Source organism: Macaca thibetana, chromosome 5 (genome assembly GCF_024542745.1).
Source record: "Macaca thibetana thibetana isolate TM-01 chromosome 5, ASM2454274v1, whole genome shotgun sequence".
Lineage (NCBI taxonomy): Eukaryota > Metazoa > Chordata > Mammalia > Primates > Cercopithecidae > Macaca > Macaca thibetana.
Window position 1 is genome coordinate 178,278,263 of NC_065582.1, and position 20,440 is coordinate 178,298,702.

Genomic DNA, 20,440 nt, shown 5'->3' on the forward strand with positions numbered 1-20,440 from the left:
TTTCTCCAGACTCTTCCTTTCCCTTTCCACTTCCCCTACCTTTAACAACTGCGTAAGTTTTGTGGATGCTCCACTGTTGGCCAGGCCCTGGGCAAGGTGAGATGGAGAGTCAGTCCCTCATCAGGTAAGAGGAGGAGCTGAACCAAGCTGTTCCAACTCCAGATTTCCCCCAGCAACAGGCACTACCTCCCTCATACGTGTTCACGTGTATTTCCTGTGTTATTAGCATGGCTGACCTTTAGTTTGTAAGCAGCCTTCGAGGCTGATGATGACATGCTTTCCAAGAAAACTGACCTAGGGACCTTGGACCAGTTAACCTCTCCTGGACTTGGTTTCCTCCATTGGGCAATTGAGGGTGATAATGCCCACGTCCCATGGTTAGATGGGACAAGTGTTAAGGGATGAGCAGGGGGTCTATGAAGAAAACCTCTTCTCCCTTCTTGATTTTAGGACTAACAGAGAGACCAGAGTCTGACAGGTAGAGGTGGAAGTATCCAATTCATGCTAACGTCAATCAGAGCAACCCACTGTAGATCAGCAGCCGAAACGGCTTGCTAACTCTTGAGTTCTGAAATGGAATCACCTCTGAGGCACAGGAAACGGTGGTCACCTGCAAGTCCCCCTCCACTAGCCAGGCCCTGGCTGTTGGAGAGAGCAGGCAGGAGTATAAGCCCTCTGTGGGCAGGTCCTGAAGCAGAAGGGGAGCCCGAGGGAGCTGTGCTGAGCACGGCTGCTGCTTCTAGACTCACTCATCAGATCTATCACTTCTGCACCCTGCAAGGGAGGGAGAAGGCTATGGAGAGAGACCGGTGAGTCACTCAGGCTAATGGGAGTTCCTGTCTATGTGACAACAAGAGACCAGAGAAAAAGCAGGTTCCTGTAGGCAGTGACATAAACAGCAGGGCCTAGCACCCTTCCTTCGCCATCAACCCTCTACCCTCTGTCTTTTTTCTGTACAATGCCCCACTTTTGTGTAGACATCATTGACTGACCCAGTGTGCCCCACAGAATGTGGGTGCTTCAGGTGTTTGTGGCCCATTCATTCCGGAGTGTGTGGGATGCTCCTGGCTATGTGCTAAATGCAGGGGATGGTGCTGAATTAGCTAGGTCCCTGCACTCAGAGTTCACTGGCTGGTGGGGAAAAGAGACCAGGAGAGCGATGGTGACTTGGCCGCAAGGAAAGTGCTATAGGGCATCAAGCACAGAGTCTGGGTTCTGGACATGGACTATCTTGGCTCAGTCCCAGCTCTGCCATTCCCTGGCTGCCATCTTGGACATGTTACTTAATCTCTCTCAACCTCAAGGTCTTGAGCTGTCCAAGGTAGTTTGTAATAACTCCTACCTCAAAGGATTGTTGGGAGCATTAAATGAGTGCATATACATAAAGCACTTAGGCTGGGCATGGTGGCTCACCCCTGTAATCCCAGCACTTTGGGAGGCCAAGGCAGGCAGATCACTTGAGATAAGGAGTTCAAGACCAGTCTGGCCAACATGGTGAAACCTTGTCGCTATTAAAAATATGAAAACTGGCTGGGCGCGGTGGCTCAAGCCTGTAATCCCAGCACTTTGGGAGGCCGAGACGGGCGGATCACGAGGTCAGGAGATCGAGACCATCCTGGCTAACATGGTGAAACCCCGTCTCTACTAAAAAATACAAAAAACTAGCCGGGCGAGGTGGCGGGCGCCTGTAGTCCCAGCTACTTGGGAGGCTGAGGCAGGAGAATGGCTTGAACCCGGGAGGTGGAGCTTGCAGTGAGCTGAGATCCAGCCACTGCACTGCAGCCTGGGCGACAGAGTGAGACTCCGACTCAAAAATATATATGTGTGTGTTTGTGTGTGTGTGTGTGTGTGTGTGTATGTGTGTGTATATATGTGTGTGTGTATATATATATATCTATAAACTAGTCAGGCATGGTGACACGCACCTGTAATCCCAGCTACTGGGGAGGGTGAGGCAGGATAATCGCTTGAACCCAGGAGGCAGAGGTTGCAGTGAGCCAAGATCGTACCACTGCATCCCAGCCTGGGCAACAGAGGGAGACTGCATCTCAAAAAATAAAAATAAGAAAATAAGGCACTTAGAATGGTGTCTGGCAGAGAGTATGCATCACATCACTGTTAACTGTTATTATCATAAGGGACTAGGGGGTTGCCCGCCTCAGTTTCCAGAGTTAGGGAAGGCTTAAAGAAGGGAGCATCAGTCTTAACCAGGGTTTTTCAACCTCAGCGCTGTTGCCATTTTGTAGTAGGTAACTGTGGTGGAGGCTGTCCTGTGCATTGTAGGATATTTAGCAGCATCCCTGGCCCCAACTCACTAGATGACAGCAGCACCCCTCCCAAATGTGACAACCAAAACTGTCTCCACACATTGTCCAGTGTCCCCAGGGGAGCAAAACTGCTCTGGGTTTGGGAACCCTGCACTAACCTGAGAAGTGAGTGATGGACAAGAGGACAGAGGTGGTGCTCCAGGAATAAGGAATATTGTGGGTGAACGTGTAGAATTGTGAGAGTGTGGGTCCATCCAGGGACTTGTCCTAACATGACAGCTCCCTTATTGAAGATCTTAAGCCCAGTTAAGCACTCAAGTGCTGACTTCTCCCACTAAATCCTTGGCTTCTGGCAAGAGCCAAATGCATAGGAGAAGCCTACTGAGTACTTGCTGCTGTGTGTGTGAGCCCGTCTTTGTGAAGTCGTCCCTGAAGAACATTCACCTCATGCTCTGCTCTAAATTTATCCTGTTCTGAAGAAAGTTCATCCGTGAGCATGATGCACAGTCTCATTGCTTTGCCCCATGTAGCAGTGCTTCTATGAAATTGGATTTTTAATGCCTTCAGCCTACCTTGAAGCACATCATGCAAAAAATTCCTGTTCCACTTATTACTGTGTTTAGAGTTATTTTATGTGGACCCATAGTTCACCACATTACAGAACACTATCTTCATAAGAATCCAGTGGAAGAAATTTCCCGCTGATTTCAGTACCAGGACAAAAATCTTGCTTTTCCTAAACAATTGGTTTTTTTCCACATCAGCTCTGAATCATGTGGCAGATCGCGTTTCTCTTTTTACTCTGTGTGCTGGGGAGATTTGAGGCACATTGATGGCCCATTTCAGGCAAGCACACAGGATCTTGAGGCATAAATTGGGGTATTTTTTCCTGATTCTATTTTCTTGGTTTCCTTTTTTTCTGTGAGTTGATCTTTGTCTTCCTTATTTTTAATTCCATTATGTTATATACATTTCACAAGTCACCTGAATCCTTTCTGGAATAAGGTAGGAAATTAATAATTTTTTTAAAAATAAAACATGGAAAATCGCATTCTTTATGTTGTTCTATTGCAATAGCCAGGCAAGGATTTATGCCTTCACAGCACACAATTTTCTTTGCTCTTGCAAAGAGAGCCTAATTATCCAGATTTTTCCATTAGGTCAGAGTTACTGTGATAGAGCTTAGCTCTCTTATTTGTGATCTCCATCATTTCCATGACAATGTTCAGCACTATTATGAGAATATAATTATAATTCTAATACGAGAAGAAGCAAAAGGGACAATGTCACAAAGCTGTGGAATAGTGCAAAACTACAGAGAGAGAAATGAAAGGTCATTCTCTGTTCTCCAGTAATAATATTGAGTCTCCTGGGGAATGTAGGGTCTGTGGCCTGGGGCAGAATGTGGATCTGCAGTGAGAAAAAGCTACAACCTGAATTATTGCTTAAATTATTGTTCTCTTTGCATTTTGGTTTTCCTCTTTAGGATTCATTCCAGTGTGCAAGTTTCCCTCTGAAAATTCATGTTGCTCCTTCAGAGAGTTCTGATGGAATACTGAATGAGATACCCTTTGACAGTTTAGCTGTGACTTGAGAGTACAGAACTCACTGGTTATTAATGTAATGTTTCAACAGTCCATCAGCTATTAGAATACAAAATTGCACATCTGTAGGAGGCATATTATATTTGATTCCTGTGGTTTCTTTTGGGGCATCTATATTCTTCTATCCAGTAGCAAATACATGAAAATTTGTATCAGGTAACTGAGTTCCAAGTCACAGAAACTCAAAGTAAAGTAACTTAACTTTTTAAAAAAACAGTCATTGCTCATGTAAATATGAAGTTTAGGGATAGGTCTTTCTTCTGACGAGGTGGGAGCCAGTACCTCCAACAGTGCCTCTTTCTGCATTTAGCTCCCAGCCCTGCTTCCCTCTCTGCAGGTTCTCTCCCCAGTCAGGTCTTATTGACATTCTTTTTTGTTTCCTAGTGCCTATAAAAGTTATGTTTATACGATACTGTACTCTATTCAGTGTGCAACAGCATTATGTCTAACAAGTATACATAGCTTCATCTGAAAATACTTGATAGGTACAATGCTAACACTCATCTGAGTCTTCCTTCAACAAATCACAGTCTTTTTGCTGGTGGAGGGTCTTTCCTCAATGTTGATGGCTGCTTACTGATCAGGGTGGTGGTTGCTGAGGGTTGGGGTGACTGAAAATTTCTTAAAATAAGACAACAATGAAGCTTGCCACAGTGATGAACTCTCCACTTCATGAAATATTTCTCTGTAGCCAGTGGTGCTGTTTGTTTGCATTTTGTACACAGTAGAACTTCTTTCAAAAGTGGAGACAGTCCTCTCAAATCCTACAGCCCCTTTATCAACTAAGTTTATGTAATATTCTAAACCTCTTGTGTCATTTTAACAATGTGTACAGCACCTTCATCAGGAGCAGATTCCATCTCAAGAAGCTAGTTTCTTCACTTATCCATAGGAGAAGCAGCTCCTCATCTTTTAACATTTTATCATGAGATGGCAGCAGTTCAGTCACATTTTCAGGTTCTACTTCTGATTCTAGTTTTTCTGCTACTTTTACCATATCTGCAGTGCCTTCCTCCACTGAAGTCTCGAACCCACGACTTCATCCATGAGGGTTAGAATCCACTTCTTCCAAACTCCTGTTAATGTTAGTACTTTGACCTTTTCTCATGAATCACGAATGTTCTTAATGACATCTAGAATGGTGAATCCTTTCCAGAAGATTTTCAATTTACTTTGCCCTGATCCATCAAAGGAATCACTATCTATGGCAGTTATAGTCTTTCAAAATGTATTTCTTAAATAATGAGTCTCAAAGGTCAAAGTTACTCCTTCATCCATTAGCTGCAGGATGGATGTTGTTTTATCATGAGCTCTTGGGTGACTAACAGTGGTAATATTTTGAAAGGAATTTTTTTTTCGAGAAGTAGGTCTCAACATTGGGCTGAAAATATTTGGTAAATTTTGCTGTAAACTGGTGTGCTGTCATCTGGGGTTTTTTATTCTACTTACAGAGCACAGGCAGAATAGATTTAGCGTAATTCTTAAGGGCCCTGGTATTTTCAAAATGGTAAATGAGCATTGACTTCAACTTGAAGTGACCAGCTGCTGAAACAAGAGAGCCTCCCTAACAAGAGAGCCTGCCTTTGAACCTTTGAAGCCAGGCATTGACTTCTCCTCTCCAGCTATGAAAGTCCTAAATGGCATCTACTTCCAATATAAAGCTATTTGCTATTTTTTTTTCTACTTTGCAAATCTCCTGTTTGGTGTATTCACCTTCACCAATGATCTGAGCTAAATCATCTGGGTAACTTGCTGCAGCTTCTCCATCAACACCTGCTGCTTCACCTTGTGCTTTTATGTCCTGGAGATGGCTTCTTTTCTTAAACCTCATGAACCAACCTTTGCTAGCTTCCAGCTCTTTTTCTGCAACTCCCTCACCTCTCTCAGCCTTTACAGAATTGAAGAGAGTTAAGGCCTTGCTCTGGATTAGGATTTGGCTTAAGGGAATGTTGTAGCTGATTTGATCTTCTATCTAGACCACTAAAATTTCCTCCATATCAGCAATAAGGCTGTTTGGCTTTCATGTCTTACATGCGTACATTGGAGTAGCAATTTTTATTTCCTTCAATAACATTTCCTTTGCATTTATAACTTGGCTAACTTTATGGCGTTAAGAGTCTAGCTTTCAGCCTGTCTTGGCATTTGGCATGTCTTTCTCATTAGGCTTAATCATTTCTAATATTTGATGTAAAGTGAGAGATGTGCGATTCTTCCATTCACTTGAACACTTAGAGGTCTTTGTAGAGTTATTAACTGGCCTAATTTCAATGTCGTTGTGCCTCAGGGAATAGAAAGGCCCAAGGAGAAAGTGAGAGATGGGAAACTACTGGTCAATGGAGCATGAGAACACATCCAACATTCATCCATGAAGCTTTGGGTGCTATACGGATGCCATTTGCAGTGCGTCAAAACAATTGTAATAGTGACATCAAAGACCATTTATCATCGATCACTATAGCAGATATAATACTGTTTGAAATATTGCAAGAATTACCAAAATGTGACACAGAGATACAAATTGAGCAGGTGCTATTGGAAAATTGACCCTGATAGACTTACTGGAGGCAGGGTTGCCACAAACCTTTAATTTGTAAGAAAGTGAAGTACAGTAAAACAAGGTAGTCCTGTGCTTCCCAGCGAGACTGTCACTTACGCGCTCCTCTTTGTTGAGGGGAAGGAGCATGAATGAGGTTATACTGGCCCTGAAACAGATCTAAAGTCCAGCTGGTGGCCGGGCTCGGTGGCTCATCCCTATAATCCCAGCACTTTGGGAGGCCGAGAGTGAGAGTGAGAATAATAATTAGTAATATCAACAGTAATAAAAGCTTTCTGGGCAAACAAAAATATTTTCACTGAAACTTCTAGAAATAGTGCCTTGAAACTATGACAGAAATATTGGGAACGTCTGGGCAGCAGTGAGGCTTTGGGCTGCCCCTGGGTACTCTGGGTGCCTCTGCCCAGAAAGGCAGAAGGGCCTCTCAGCACGGGACAGCCTGGGAGAAAGACGGCAGCTTCAGCCCTGCCCCCTCCACCCTCGCAGCACTTCCTGTGAGTCTCTGACCCTACACACTTCATTCCATCTCTGAGGTTTGTTCCGGTCTCTAATTCCATGAGGAGCAGGGACTGTATCTTACTCCACTCCTGCTCATCCATGTCACCACGGTGACTCCCAAAGGTGGCCCTCCACTGTTTGTGCAGGTTGTGGGTACTAGGCCATGATCCAGCCTCCCACCATGGATCACGCTGTTTCCCTCTCTGTCTGAGTCACACAGCCTGTGTGTTCCTGACCCGGTAAACCCCTTATGGGCAATGACTTTCCCAATTCCTCCCGCCCACCTTCGCCTCCTGGAGCACTGGCCTCCTCCCTTCCCACACTCCCCCGCACCCTGGAAAGACTCCTAGAATGCCCACCCGTGCATTGTCAGTGACTGTCTGCCTGGCCCCTCCCAGGGCACTGTGCACTCCTCCAGGGCAAAGACAGTTTCTTTGTCCCAGTGTCCCCAGCACATAACCCAGTGCCTATCAGACAGTAGGTGTTCCGTAAGCACCTGGTAAATTCATGATCTGGGGACACAATAAATAGCCCCCTTCCTTGCCTTAATTTCTGAACAATTATAAACAATGGGTAAGACACACAAAGAGGATAGATACGACTTGTGTCCAGCCATCTCCTCTCGCCTGGACCCCAATCTCTGCAACAGGAGCTGAAGAGGATTAGAGGTCCTTCCAACCCTGGAATTCCCTGTCCTGTAAGCATGCAGTTCTGTTGCCTGTCCTGGGACCAAATCATACATCAGGCTCCCTCCCCAGGGCTGCACACCCAGGATACTGGAACACAGTGGGGGTGCATTACAGCAATATCCCAACAGTGTATGGTCATCAGGGCACTGCAGCGAGTGAGAGCCAGGGGATTTGGGTTCTTGTCCCCATACCTACACTGACTCACCAAGTCCCTTCTTCCCTCTGGGCCTCAGTTTCCTGTTCTGTTAAGTGAGGGGAAGGACCTAACTGATTCGGACTAATATCTAAGGATCTAAGACACAGATCTAAGCTTCCATGATTATATTCTGCAATTCTGTGATTATGTTACATGATTCCATTATTATACCCCATGAATCTACAAGGAACTTGACAACATCTTGTGATGTGATGCTATCCTACAATTGTTTAACAACAGTCTCAGATTCTATATGTTGGCTCTTCAGTCCTTAGAAAGCCCAAGTGCATTTTTTAAAAATGAATTTGGTACTGTATCAATTTTCTACTGTTTCAAAAACAAAACAGAATACCACCCTAAAACTTAATGGTGTAAAAACACCACCATTTAATCATCTCATGTTTTGTGGGGTAACTGGGCTCAGCTGGACTGTTCTTCTGCTCCACATGCTGTCTGGGGCTGCAGTGGAATATCAAAATGCTCAAGGCGGCTGACTTGTGTGGCGGCCAGTGGCTCTGGCTGTCACTGGGAACTCAGCTGGGGATTCGGTTTTCCTTCTTTTGTCCTCTTCATGTGGCTTGGATCTGGCTGGGTTCCAAGAGGCAAGAATTAGAAACTGCCCATTCCCTTAAGGCCTAGACTTGGATGTCCCGTAACACCACTGCGTTCAAGAGCTGCAGAAACAAGCTCCACGTGGGGAGCAGCATGCATGTGCAGGGAATGGAGGGAGTGTTTGGGAGGGGAGTGTGTCTTTGGAGGCTAGCTCCTGCAAACAACTGACACCATCTCATTAAAGCACCTGCTAAAAACAGATGAAGAAACATGCTGGAGTCCTGTCGTAGTTGAACTATCATCTGTCTGCCAGAGCTTGGGAACTAATGCTGGATACTCCTGCTTGCCTTTGCTATGTAAGAAGTGAGGAAACCCCAACAAATGTGGAGGCAGCCTGAGAATTAAAAGCCTTTGCCCCTTCCCCTGCACTCCCATAGCACCATGACTCAGGCAACTCAGTGCCTGTCTCTGAGCCTCAGTTTGCTCTTCTGTAAAATGGGGGCATTGGTCTTGAGGGTGCTGAAGGTGCCTCCACCCCTAATGTTCTCTGTCCCTCTGTGCTCCTAGGTACTCCTTCCAGGACGAGGAGGACATGTTCATGGTGGTGGACCTGCTCCTGGGAGGAGACCTGCGCTACCATCTGCAGCAGAATGTGCATTTCACAGAGGGGACTGTGAAACTCTACATCTGTGAGCTGGCACTGGCCCTGGAGTATCTTCAGAGGTACCACATCATCCACAGGTAACTGGGCTGCTGGCGGGATGCCTGGGACAGAGGCACCATGGGCTAGGGTGTCATGAGCAGTCTGCGGTAGTAGGGGGAGAATTTTGTCTTTGACATGGTTTAAAAGTGGTAGTGCATCAGGGAAAGAAAAGCAGAACACTTTTATTCCTATTTTTTTTATGTTCTTTACAACCAGCACGTATACCTCCCATCCTGTACCCATACACTACTGCTTAGAGATGTAACTGGTGGCTGGCCTTATCTTCTCTGCTCCAGTATGCCTGGGGAAGCTGGAACATTCTGTCCCCCTTGTCTCAAGTCAGAAAAGTTATAGTAGCATTATTATACTAGTGAGTTGGGAGTGTGAGGGATTCTACTCTCTTTTTTTCCGTACTTAGAAATCAGTGCTGTGCATTGTGGAGGATTTCTTTCTCTTGGGAAGCCTCAGTGCTGGCTCTGGGCTTTGCATAAAAGCTCTGAGTTTCTGCAGCCTCCTCAGGGACCTTGCTTCTCCCTGCTATGCACAGCAGTGCCGTGTCCTACACAGATGAGCAAAGTGACTTTGTCTGCAGAAGCTGGAACTCAATGAAAGGCTTTGGAAAGTGATGGTGTCATTCATAACTCTTCTCACTGACCCCAGAAGAGGTAGCTGGTGTGAGGGGCTCCAAATTGGTTTACCCATGGTCTTGCGCTGTGCTTAGTTGATCTCCTTGTAACTTAACTAATTTTGGAAGATTTGGAAAAGATGAGGACTTGAACTTCTAGGTAAAGATGACAGATTAAGCACATATGTCTACATTTTACCCTTCTTAAACTCCATTAAATGACAGTAAGGAATATTTTAAAAGTGATAAAGTTATGAAGATAGGGAACACTGGAAGGGGGCCTCAGTGAAAACAGTGGGGAAAGGTGGAAAGAAAGATGTAAAGTGATCGATGACTTAGGATACCAGAAATTGAATTTAATGTTGCTGCTGAGAGTGTCAAGAACTAATAGATACTAAAGAATTCCCCCAAAGCTCAGGAATTGGCAGCACCTGGTTATCTATGGGATGGGGGCAGTTGGTGAAAAGAGGCTATAATAAGGTGAATTGTTGAAAACTTCTTAAGTAGTATTGAGAAACACAGACCTGTTTCCCAACTCCACAGAGCTGGGCGGTTGCCCGCTTCCTTACCCAAAAGAGAAAACTAAATGTGAGTCTGCTAATGAGGGTAAAATGGAGAGTGTCTGGGCTAAGTGACATCAAGCCTGCCTGGGTTGGGATACTGTACTAACAATGGCAAGATTATCTGAACATATATGTACTACATACTGAAATGACAGCACCCTCCCCCCCACACACAACTGAGAGAATGGTGCCTTTATGCCTTCATTGGCTACGCAGGGAACTCAAGTGATTTCAGTGGAAATGTGACTGAGCCCAAAGGAAAGAGATTGTGCCAACAAAGGTTTTCCAGGACACCTTAGAGTATAGGTTATAGTAAACAAGTGCCATTTATTCATTATCAGCTCCCAATTAAGTTAATGACAGCATGGGATTATCAGACATCCAAGGAAATCATCTAACTTGAACATCAAGATCCAATCAACAAAATGGGAAAAAAATAATAAAGCTTAGGCTAAACAGCGACTCTGGAAACATCAGAATAACTGATCAGTATTTTCAGAGGATAAAAGAAGAATTTTGCATGTGTGAAACAAGAAATAGCAGTTTTTTTTTTAAATTCAGGGAACAAACATCAGAGCTCTTATAAATCAAAATTGTAACAGCAGAAATTTAAAGAATTCAAAATATATGTTGGAAGATAAAATCTTTATACTTTTCTATAAAGTAGAGTAAAAAGGCAAAGAAAAAATATGAGAGAAAACATAACAAAGTTAAAGAATCACAGGTTTCAACACAAGAAATAATAAAGACAAAACATAAAGGAAGAAATCATCAATGAAACGATTAAAGAACCATCTCCCAGACTTGAAATACATGATTTTCCATATTGAGAGAGCCTACCAAGTGCACAGAGTAATGGCTAGAAACAGACACATACCAAAACAAATGTCAGATCTGATCAGCTTCCAGAGAAGAGCCACATGTCATAGAGGCTGAAGAATCAGGATAGTTTCAAATTTTTTTTGTTTCTGTTTTTGTTTTCTGTTTCTTGAGACAGGGTTTTGCTGTCATTCAGGCTGGGGTGCACTGGTACGATCGTGGCTCACTGCAGCCTCAGCCTCCTGGGCTCAAGTGATCCTCCCACCTTGCCCTCCTAAGTAGCTGGGACCACAAGCACACACCACCAGCCCTGTCCAATTTTGGGGGGTATTTTTTTTGTAAAAACAGGTTTTCAGCACGTTGCCCAGGGTGCTCTCAAACTGCTGAGCTCAAGCAATCCACCCACCTTGGCCTCTCAAAGTGCTAGGATTACAGGTGTGAGCCACAGCACCCAGCCAGTTTAGAGTTTCTTAAATGCTCAAAGGCAGTGCAGACCTGCTACTCAACCATGTGTGAGGGTATACATTTTTCCCAGTTCCAGGTTTCAAAAAGCGGTCCTCCCATATACCTTTTCTCAAGTACTAGGAAAATGAGATGGACTCCAAAATGAATGAATGAATCAAAGAGGACAAAGACATGGAATGCAGAAAGCTGGAACTCCAGCCAATCAGGTAGGCATAGGAAGTCTCCAGGATGATGCTGACGGGGTGTCAGTTGTGCCTCACATGTATGCCATGACCAGTTCTGATTAGTGTGGATCAGAGACCCTGGGAGGGACTTATTCAGGAAAAGTGAACTGATAGAATTCCTGATGCACCTGGCCCTGAGAGATTTATTTAGCTAGCTGGGAAAGAATCTGAAGTGGAGTTATGAGAGGTTCGGGGGAAAAAACTCAGTAAAAATAACATCATTAATTTTAGGGAAGGAAAATGTTGCACATGACAACATCTGCATAGAGTACAGCTTACTAAATGGGTCAGCCCTGGATATAATACCTAGTCCTATCACCTAAACCCTGAAAATCTAACCAAAAACTCAATGATACTCCATTGAGAAACTGGGGAAATGGGAAGGATGACTGAGTCTCCTGGGATTAGAGAAAGACGGCTAAATCTTTATCTTCCCTAGTAGGAAGTCCAGTCTCCAGGGAGAGCCTGGAGTTAAAAAGTGAAGGAGTCATTAGAAGTCTGTCATTTAGAGATAAGGAGTTAGATACCAAAATTATAACCTGGAAGAGATGAGTGGATAGAGGATAAATGGGGGAGAAAGTGATAGGATTAATGCTATTGTGACAAAATGTGTTTGTAACAGAAAGTGATAGGGATTGTTGTATTGTAACAAAACTTGCAAAACGATTGGCTCTTTGAACAATTTGCATATAACATTGATACAAATAACAGTAGCAAACGCAGCAAAATGAAAAGGAGGAGAAGGAGAATAGTAGTAGTAAAGATATTGTTCAGCGTAATACACAACTGTTCATTCACTCAGTCATTCACTAGCTTTTGAATAAATGCAGGCATTCTGGTTGTGGAATCTGTGCGTGTCAGTGTGATGCTGTACTTCCTAAAGAAGGTCACACCATGGTAGAGTATGCTTCTGTTCCTTGATGGGGCTTCTTTCAAGGTGCCGAAAGAGTTCTTTACAGATCAGTTGTATATGTGTCATTCATGAATTACTGTAGCCATTCATGAACTAGAGTGCAATAGATAGATGATCCATGTGTCCAAATTCCCTGAGACACTAAGTCATGTGGACATTGGTGAAATAAATGCCAGTGTTCCAGAGCTGAGCTGGATGAACAAGGCAGGAAATGGAACCATTGCATGACAGCATGGCTGGCTGGAGCCATTTCATTATGATTCACCAGATTTCAGAAAAAGTTTTAAGTCATTCTCAAATATTCCTCTGGTAGAGGTCATCTGCTCTTAGATTCCAGATCTACCCTGGGGAAAGGAGCTGTCCGGTAATTTATGGGAATGTTTTAAAGTTTACTAAGCAAATATGTAATGATTAATTTTCTATGTCAATTCGACTGGGCTAAAGGATGCCCAGAGAGCTGGTAAAACACTACTTCTGAGTGTGTCTGTGAGGATGCTTCCAAAGGAGATCAGCATTTGAATAAGTAAACTGCATGAAGCAGATGGCCCTCCCCAGTGTGGTGGGCATCAGCGATTCCTCGGAGGGCCTGAATAGAATGAAAAATTGGAGCCATTCACTCTTCCTACTTGAGCTGAATCATCCGTCTTCTCCTGTCTTCAGTCATCACTGTTCCAGGTTTTTGGGCTCTCAGGCTTAGACTGGGACTTACACTCACAGCCTCCAAATTCTCAGGCCTTCATGCTTGAACTGAATGGCACCGCTTGCTATCCTGGGTCTCCAGCTTGCAGATGCAGATCCCAGGACTTCTCAGCCTCCAAAACCAGCCGATTCCCATAATAAATCTCTGTTATATATGTTTATCTATATTCCATTTCTTTTGTTTTTCTCGGAGAACGCTGACTACTGCAGTTGAATTACCTTCCCAATTCTAAAATTATAAACTTGGCAAGGCTTTGAATCAGTCTTTTTTACCCCCTTCCATATGGTTCCTAAATCCCCCTTTCAATGTGTGTATGTGTAGATTTGAAACTGTGTATCTGAACACAACCATGTGTAAGGATGTATGGAAATGCTGTGCGATGTTTTGCATTAATTCAACAGCTAAATTGTTGAATCCTCTACTGCGTCTGTACCAGACACTTTCAATGCCATATTTATACCCTCAGATGAGTGTTGCTTCTTTCAAAGTAGCCACACTTGGAAGTGGAGGAATTATCCCACAAATGCAAGCCTGGGTTGGATTGCCAAGGATATTTATCTTCCATCTTATTGGACTTAGACGGGCTACCAAACTCTGCTCAACTTTTTGGACCTCGATTTTCTAATCTGAAAAATGCTCCTGGCCGGGCGCGGTGGCTCAAGCCTGTAATCCCAGCACTTTGGGAGGCCGAGATGGGCGGATCACGAGGTCAGGAGATCGAGAGACGATCCCGGCTAACACGGTGAAACCCCGTCTCTACTAAAAAATACAAAAAAATAGCGGGGCGAGGTGGCGGGCGCCTGTAGTCCCAGCTACTCGGGAGGCTGAGGCAGGAGAATGGCGTAAACCTGGGAGGCGGAGCTTGCAGTGAGCTGAGATCCAGCCACTGCACTCCAGCCTGGGTGACAGAGCAAGACTCCGTCTCAAAAAAAAAAAAAAAAAAAAAAAAATGCTCCTAATTAAACCTACTTCTTGGGCTGTTATGCAAATTTTATGAGAAAATGTTCATAAAGAATTTATCTATGCCTGGCTTCTTTTAGATGCCTCATTCTTATTTCCTCTGTCTGGGGGAACTGGACTTGAAATCTGATGTTCAATCTTTCCTATATACTCTGTGTGACAAAACTCCACCCTTTGAGGGTGGTGTTATAGACCTTTAGAAAATAAAAGATATTTTACGGCATAGCCCAGTGACTTTGATAGTGCCCAAGCAGGGAAATACCACTATCAGTCCCAAACAAATTGTTTTAAAGCAATGAGAAGATTTACTTTTCATAGCATTTGAATTGGCCCTTCATTCTTTAAATACCCATCTGGGCAAGGCTGTGTACCAGCTCCCAGGAAGAAAATGATGAATGGGACTCAACTTTCTGGGTAGAACAGGCACCCCCACAAATGATTGCAGCCAAGGCTGCTGACCATGACAGAACACTACACAGCACCAGTGGGAGCTTCAAGGAGGGGCGCCCAGCCAGCCTGAGTTGGGGAGTGGGGCAGGGGCTGAGTTGGCAGAGAAGGCTTCCTCTGCCATACTCCGTCTGTGATTTGTGGGATAATTAGGAATTAGAACTGAGAAAAGGAATGCAGAAAGTACTGGGCAGAAGGGCCCAAACTTGAGAGGCCCCAGGTGGGTGGACCCTGTATTGCAAGGCTCAAGGGTGGTAGGGAGCACACCCTAACAGGCCCTGCTTTTCTCATTTATTGATGGGTTGAAGCTTGGGAGTGACATGGTCTAACTTGTCATTGAGAATAATCTTTCTGAAGGCCCTAGAAGTGCATCCCAAGGTGGATCTTCATCCAAGGCAGGACTCCTTGGCTACGTATCCAGGGTATACAAAACTAAATAAATAACAGCAGTGACAATGAATCAAGTTTATTAAGCAATGAATCAAGTTTATTAAAATGTGTTGACACTACTTTAAACTATATACGTATACATATGTGTGTTTGCATATGTGTATATATGCACATGGGGTATATACATGTGTATGTACACACATCGTATATATAAATATTTATAAACACCCATACATATATAATACACACACCCACATACATGTACACACACAAATATCTTATTTAATCCTTACAGCAATGAAATGAGCTAGGTAGTATAATGACCCCATTTTGCAGAGAGATTGGGTGATTTGCCCCAGGACACACAGCTGGCGGGTCATGGAACCCTGGCTTTGAAACAAGGCTTTCAAACCCCAGATCTCAGGCTGATGACCACTGAGCACACAGCTCCCTTGTTCCAATTGCACTGAACTGTTTACAAAATGCTCATAGGAGTGAGTGCCTGCATATATTAACATACAAATGAGCACATATGGATTTCATCGACTCCTCACATCCGCCCCAGAGGAAGGCACTGTTCCCATGGTGTGGATGAGGCAGCAGGCATTTCTGGGAGCTAAGCCTCTAACCCGGGGTCACACAGCTAGTTAGCAGTGGAATTGGAGCTTTTAACTGGAACATGACTTGTAGTCAAAGGCTCTCTGCACTACACCTTGTTGCCTCCCCAGATGCAAAAGCAAAGCTAAGGTTATGTCCTGTTCACAGTCACATCAGCTAATTGTTCATAGATACCCAAAACAGGAACCAGATGCTCGCTTCTTCACGGAGTGTTCCTGACCACATTTTATCTAGCTAGGTTCTCACTTTATTGCTCACCACATACTTTCCCAAAGCACTTTGTCTACTTTCTTCCTGGCATGTAATCCTAATTGATAATGATTTAGGCAATAACTTACTTCTAGGCATCCAAGGAATAAATTTGCTATATTAGGCTGTTCTTGCATTGCTATAAAGAAATACATGAGACCGAGTAATTTATAAAGAAAAGAAGTTCATAAAGAAAAGAGGCTTAAGTAGCTCATGGTTCTGCGGGCTGCACAGGAAGCATGGTGCTGGCATCTGTTCAGTTTCTGGGGAGGCCTCAGGAAACTTGCAATCATGGTAGAAGGCAAAGGGGGAGCAGGCACATCACATGGCCAGAGCAGGAGCAAGGGAGAGAGGGGAGGTGCCATACACTTTTTAAAATATACTTTAAGTTCTAGGGTACATGTGCACAATGTGCAGGTTTGTTACATATGTATACATGTGCCATGTTGGTGTGCTGCACCCATTAACTCATCATTTACATTAGGTATATCTCCTAATGCTATCCCTCCCCCTCTCCCCACCCTATAATAGGACCCAGTGTATGATGCCAACAGTCAGGAACAACAAGTGTTGGAGAGGATGTGGAGAAATAGGAACACTTTTACACTGTTGGTGGGAGTGTAAACTAGTTCAACCATTATGGAAGACAGTGTGGCAATTCCTCAAGGATCTAGAACTAGAAATACCATTTGACCCAGCAATCCCATTACTGGGTATATACCCAAAGGATTATAAATCATGCTACTATAAAAATACATGCACACATTTGTTTATTGCGGCACTATTCACAATAACAAAGACTTGGAACCAACCCAAATGCCCATCAGTGATAGACTGGATTAAGAAAATGTGGCACATATACACCACGGAATACTATGCAGCCATAAAAAAGAATGAGTTCATGTCCTTTGTAGAGACATGGATGAAGCTGGAAACTATCATTCTGAGCAAACTGTCTCAAGGACAGAAAACCAAACACCGTATGTTCTCATTCATAGGTGGAAATTGAACAATGAGAACAGCCATACACTTTTAAACAAGCAGGTCTCGTGATAATTTCCTCACTATCAAAAGGACAGCACCAAGGAGATGGTGCTAAACCATTCATGAGAAATCTCTCCCCAGGATCCAGTCACTTCCCAGCAGGCCCCACCTCCAACATTGGTAATTACATATCAACATGGAATTTGGGCGGGGATGCACATCCAAACTATATCACCTGCCTAGTCTGTAAATTCTCTAAGGGCACACAATTTTTCTGCCTTGTTCATCTTCATATCTTCAACACCTAATATAATGCCTGGCACATAGTAAGTGCTTTAGAACTATTTGTTAAATCAGTGAAGAAATAATAAAGAAAGTAAGAGCCTACCTTACTTGAAGTTGCTTGACAATAGAAGTTCACATTTAATAAATCAATATCGATATCCTGAACTGCTTTCTAGAACTTTTCTAACCAAATATTCTTTGATATATGAGAAGCTAGCTCCTGAAAAGTTTGTGAGGGAGGGGTGCAAAGTAGCCTATCACAAGTATGACATTCCTTTGAAGTCTTAGATATTATGTTTAAAATTTCTCTAAGTTTTGCATTCTGCTCTATGATGTAGTCATGATTCTTTTAATATACAAAGTAGTGCTTTAAGCTATGATTCATATGAAAATAGAGAAAATGAACAATGAAGGCTGTTCAGAGTCTCCACCATCCATAGGCAGTGCTGTTGCATTGCGTCCATCAATTTGGGGAAGGTGAGCTGATTTGAAGAGAACTCATGCCTCATGTGAAGTGCAGGACCCCGGTAATTCTCTCCTTTCTCTGGCCTCTTAAAAATCCAATTCAGAGTCACATAAATATGAAGCTATGAACAGCAACCATTTGTTCACTGTTTTGAACAGAGCACTGATCTAAATACTAATCAAAGTGGGTTTGGTACATTTTCAGGCTTTTTTTGGTGAAAATTTTTACCAGTAGGGTTACCTACATGAAATCGTGTCTGAAATGCCTGAAACCTATTGCGTAGTGTCTCTTACTATCTTGGGAAACATCTTCCAGCGAAGTCCAATGACCTATGATGCACTGCGTTTTTCTCCTGACCCTGAATTTGCATCCCATATAAATTAACTAACAGTCTCAGTACTGATGACCCACTCACTTCATCAGACTCACAGTCTCTTTTTACAAGGGAGGAACCTTGACATGTATAAGAAAACCTTTGCCTTGGAGTTGCTGATTCCAGTCTTGGGAAAATATCTGCTTATTAAATTAAATATTTGTGAAGGCTTCTTTATTGAGTGAACTATGAATCTTATCTGAGTTTTTTCTTTTTTCCATTTTTTCTTTTTGGCAAACTTTGTCAGAGATCTTTTTCTTTTTTTTGTCTTTTAATTATTAAGAGCAGTAATAGATTACTTCTGAAACACTCTCCAACACCTTTCTTTAGTTAAAACAGTATTATCTATGCAAGCATGCAAAGACACTTCACATTTCTCAAGGCCAAGTGCGGTGGCTTACACTTTGGGAGGCCAAGGCAGGAGGATTACTCAAACCCAGAAGTTCAAGAGCAGCCTAGGCAACATGGCAAAATCCCCTCTCTACAAGGCTACTTGGGAGGCTGAGATGGGAGGATCACCTGAGCCTGGGAGGTCGAAGCTGCAGTGAGCCATGATAGTGTTGCTGCACTCTAGCCTGGGCGACAGTTGAAAAAGATTAAATAATTAAAAATAATACTTAAAAAAAAGAAAAATGCTTCCTGTTTCTCTGCAAAATTACCTAAAAGATAAGTATAGAAATGCTAACTTTTATACAATTTATCATTTTTATCATCTTATTGAATTCAACAGGAACATTTTAAAGTAAATTCTTTTTTTTTTTTTTTTTTTTTTGCTATGACAGTGTAACTGGGTTTAAGCCCAGATCTTATTTTAAATAGATAATATGTGTACATATTATAAAATTTAAAAGATTCAAATGGTATCAATGAAAAATAAGTTATAATTCTCACTTTTTTTTTGCATTTTCATGAATTTACAGCAGATGCTTCAAACTCTGTCTTTAAATTCCTCTTTCCTGTTCCCATAGACCACTTAATTTTAAAATGTTAACACATTAAGGCAAATAAAGGATACACTAAAAGCACATGCATGTTTGAGATATGTTATTGGAAATTAGAAAAAAAAAATTGTTTATGAGACATTAGACCATAATGACAACCAACATTTCTGAGCATTTTGCAACTGGTTCTGTGTTAAATGTTCTGCAGGTGTGAGTTCACCTAGTCCTATTAGTAGTCCCATTTTACAGGTGAGACCACTGTGTCTCGTGGAGGGTGAATAACTCACCTAAGGGCAAACAGGAAGTGACCACCCCAAGTCACCAAGCTTGAGAGCCTAAGCCCATACTGTCTCTAGTCTGATAACCTATGGTAATCAAGTTGTCCAACAACACGTATCCATAGAAGTGATCTGATATCCAAGCTTTCATGACGGAAACGTCACATGGATGACCCTCATGGAAAAATGAAATTCTTTTCTTTTGCTTGTGCGTGAAACTAAATATGTATTTTAAGTGACACTATTCAGCGTCCTCCCTCCCTGAAATTCTTGGCATTCCCTGTCATATTGTGGGACAGTGGTCCTTTCCCGTTGAGTTTGCATGAACTGACAGGAATATCATTTGTGTTCCTACATTGAAATGCTTGTGGGTGTATGGTTGTTATTTTCACATACGGATTTTGAGCTTGTGCCTCGTGAGTTCTGGAAGGCAAACTATCTTGACTCCTGATATTTTGGCAAAATTTTCTGTGTCTGTCTTAGAAAACTAATTGCAGGATGAGGCTGGGGTAGTGGCTCCCATTTGCGAATACTACCTTACTGAGAAGTCAAGTGTGTTTAAGCTGTGGGGACAAGAATTATACCAAGTAGCAAGTATGATCAGGCTTCTGGTCCCATGACCTTTTTGGCAAAGGCTCATGACTCATTTAATAGCAGTATACGTGAAGAAGATTCCAGGTTTTCCCAAACAGTGGCTTTAGTGGCTTAAATTGGGCCTTGGGCAGTATCCTGCCCTCTCTGGGTCCAAGTCTGGGTTCCTTCTGATGAGCAGTGGAGTTTGTAAACAAACAAACCCAAACCTCTGACTTAGTTCCCAAAATAATGGGACACAGGAGCAAGACTGTGAAGTGGACAAAACCCAAATTGCATAACTGACGCAGGGAGGGATTGGGGTTACCCTTTGTGTAGACAGGGTCCAGGCCTGGCCACTCACCACTGTAAAGAGTAGTGCTAAGAGCCTTTACATGTTGTTCTAGCTCAGAGACCATGGGTAAGTCAATGACTGCTCTGGACATGATTTTGCTCCTATTAACAAGGAGGAGTGCTCACCTCCCACAGAGTTGTTGAGGGATTGAA

At 43.1% G+C, this 20,440-nt stretch overlaps 1 protein-coding gene across 2 annotated transcripts in view; it reads left to right on the forward strand.

The window, feature by feature from the left end:
• The window catches only part of STK32B (serine/threonine kinase 32B), a 411,092-nt gene that overhangs the window by 249,311 nt on the left and 141,341 nt on the right, over positions 1-20,440 (forward strand). For both annotated transcript variants that reach the window (XM_050792141.1, XM_050792142.1), the window contains exon 4: positions 8,928-9,101. In XM_050792141.1, coding sequence (XP_050648098.1) covers positions 8,928-9,101 — 174 coding nt within the window. The remainder of the gene's footprint in view (positions 1-8,927; positions 9,102-20,440) is intronic.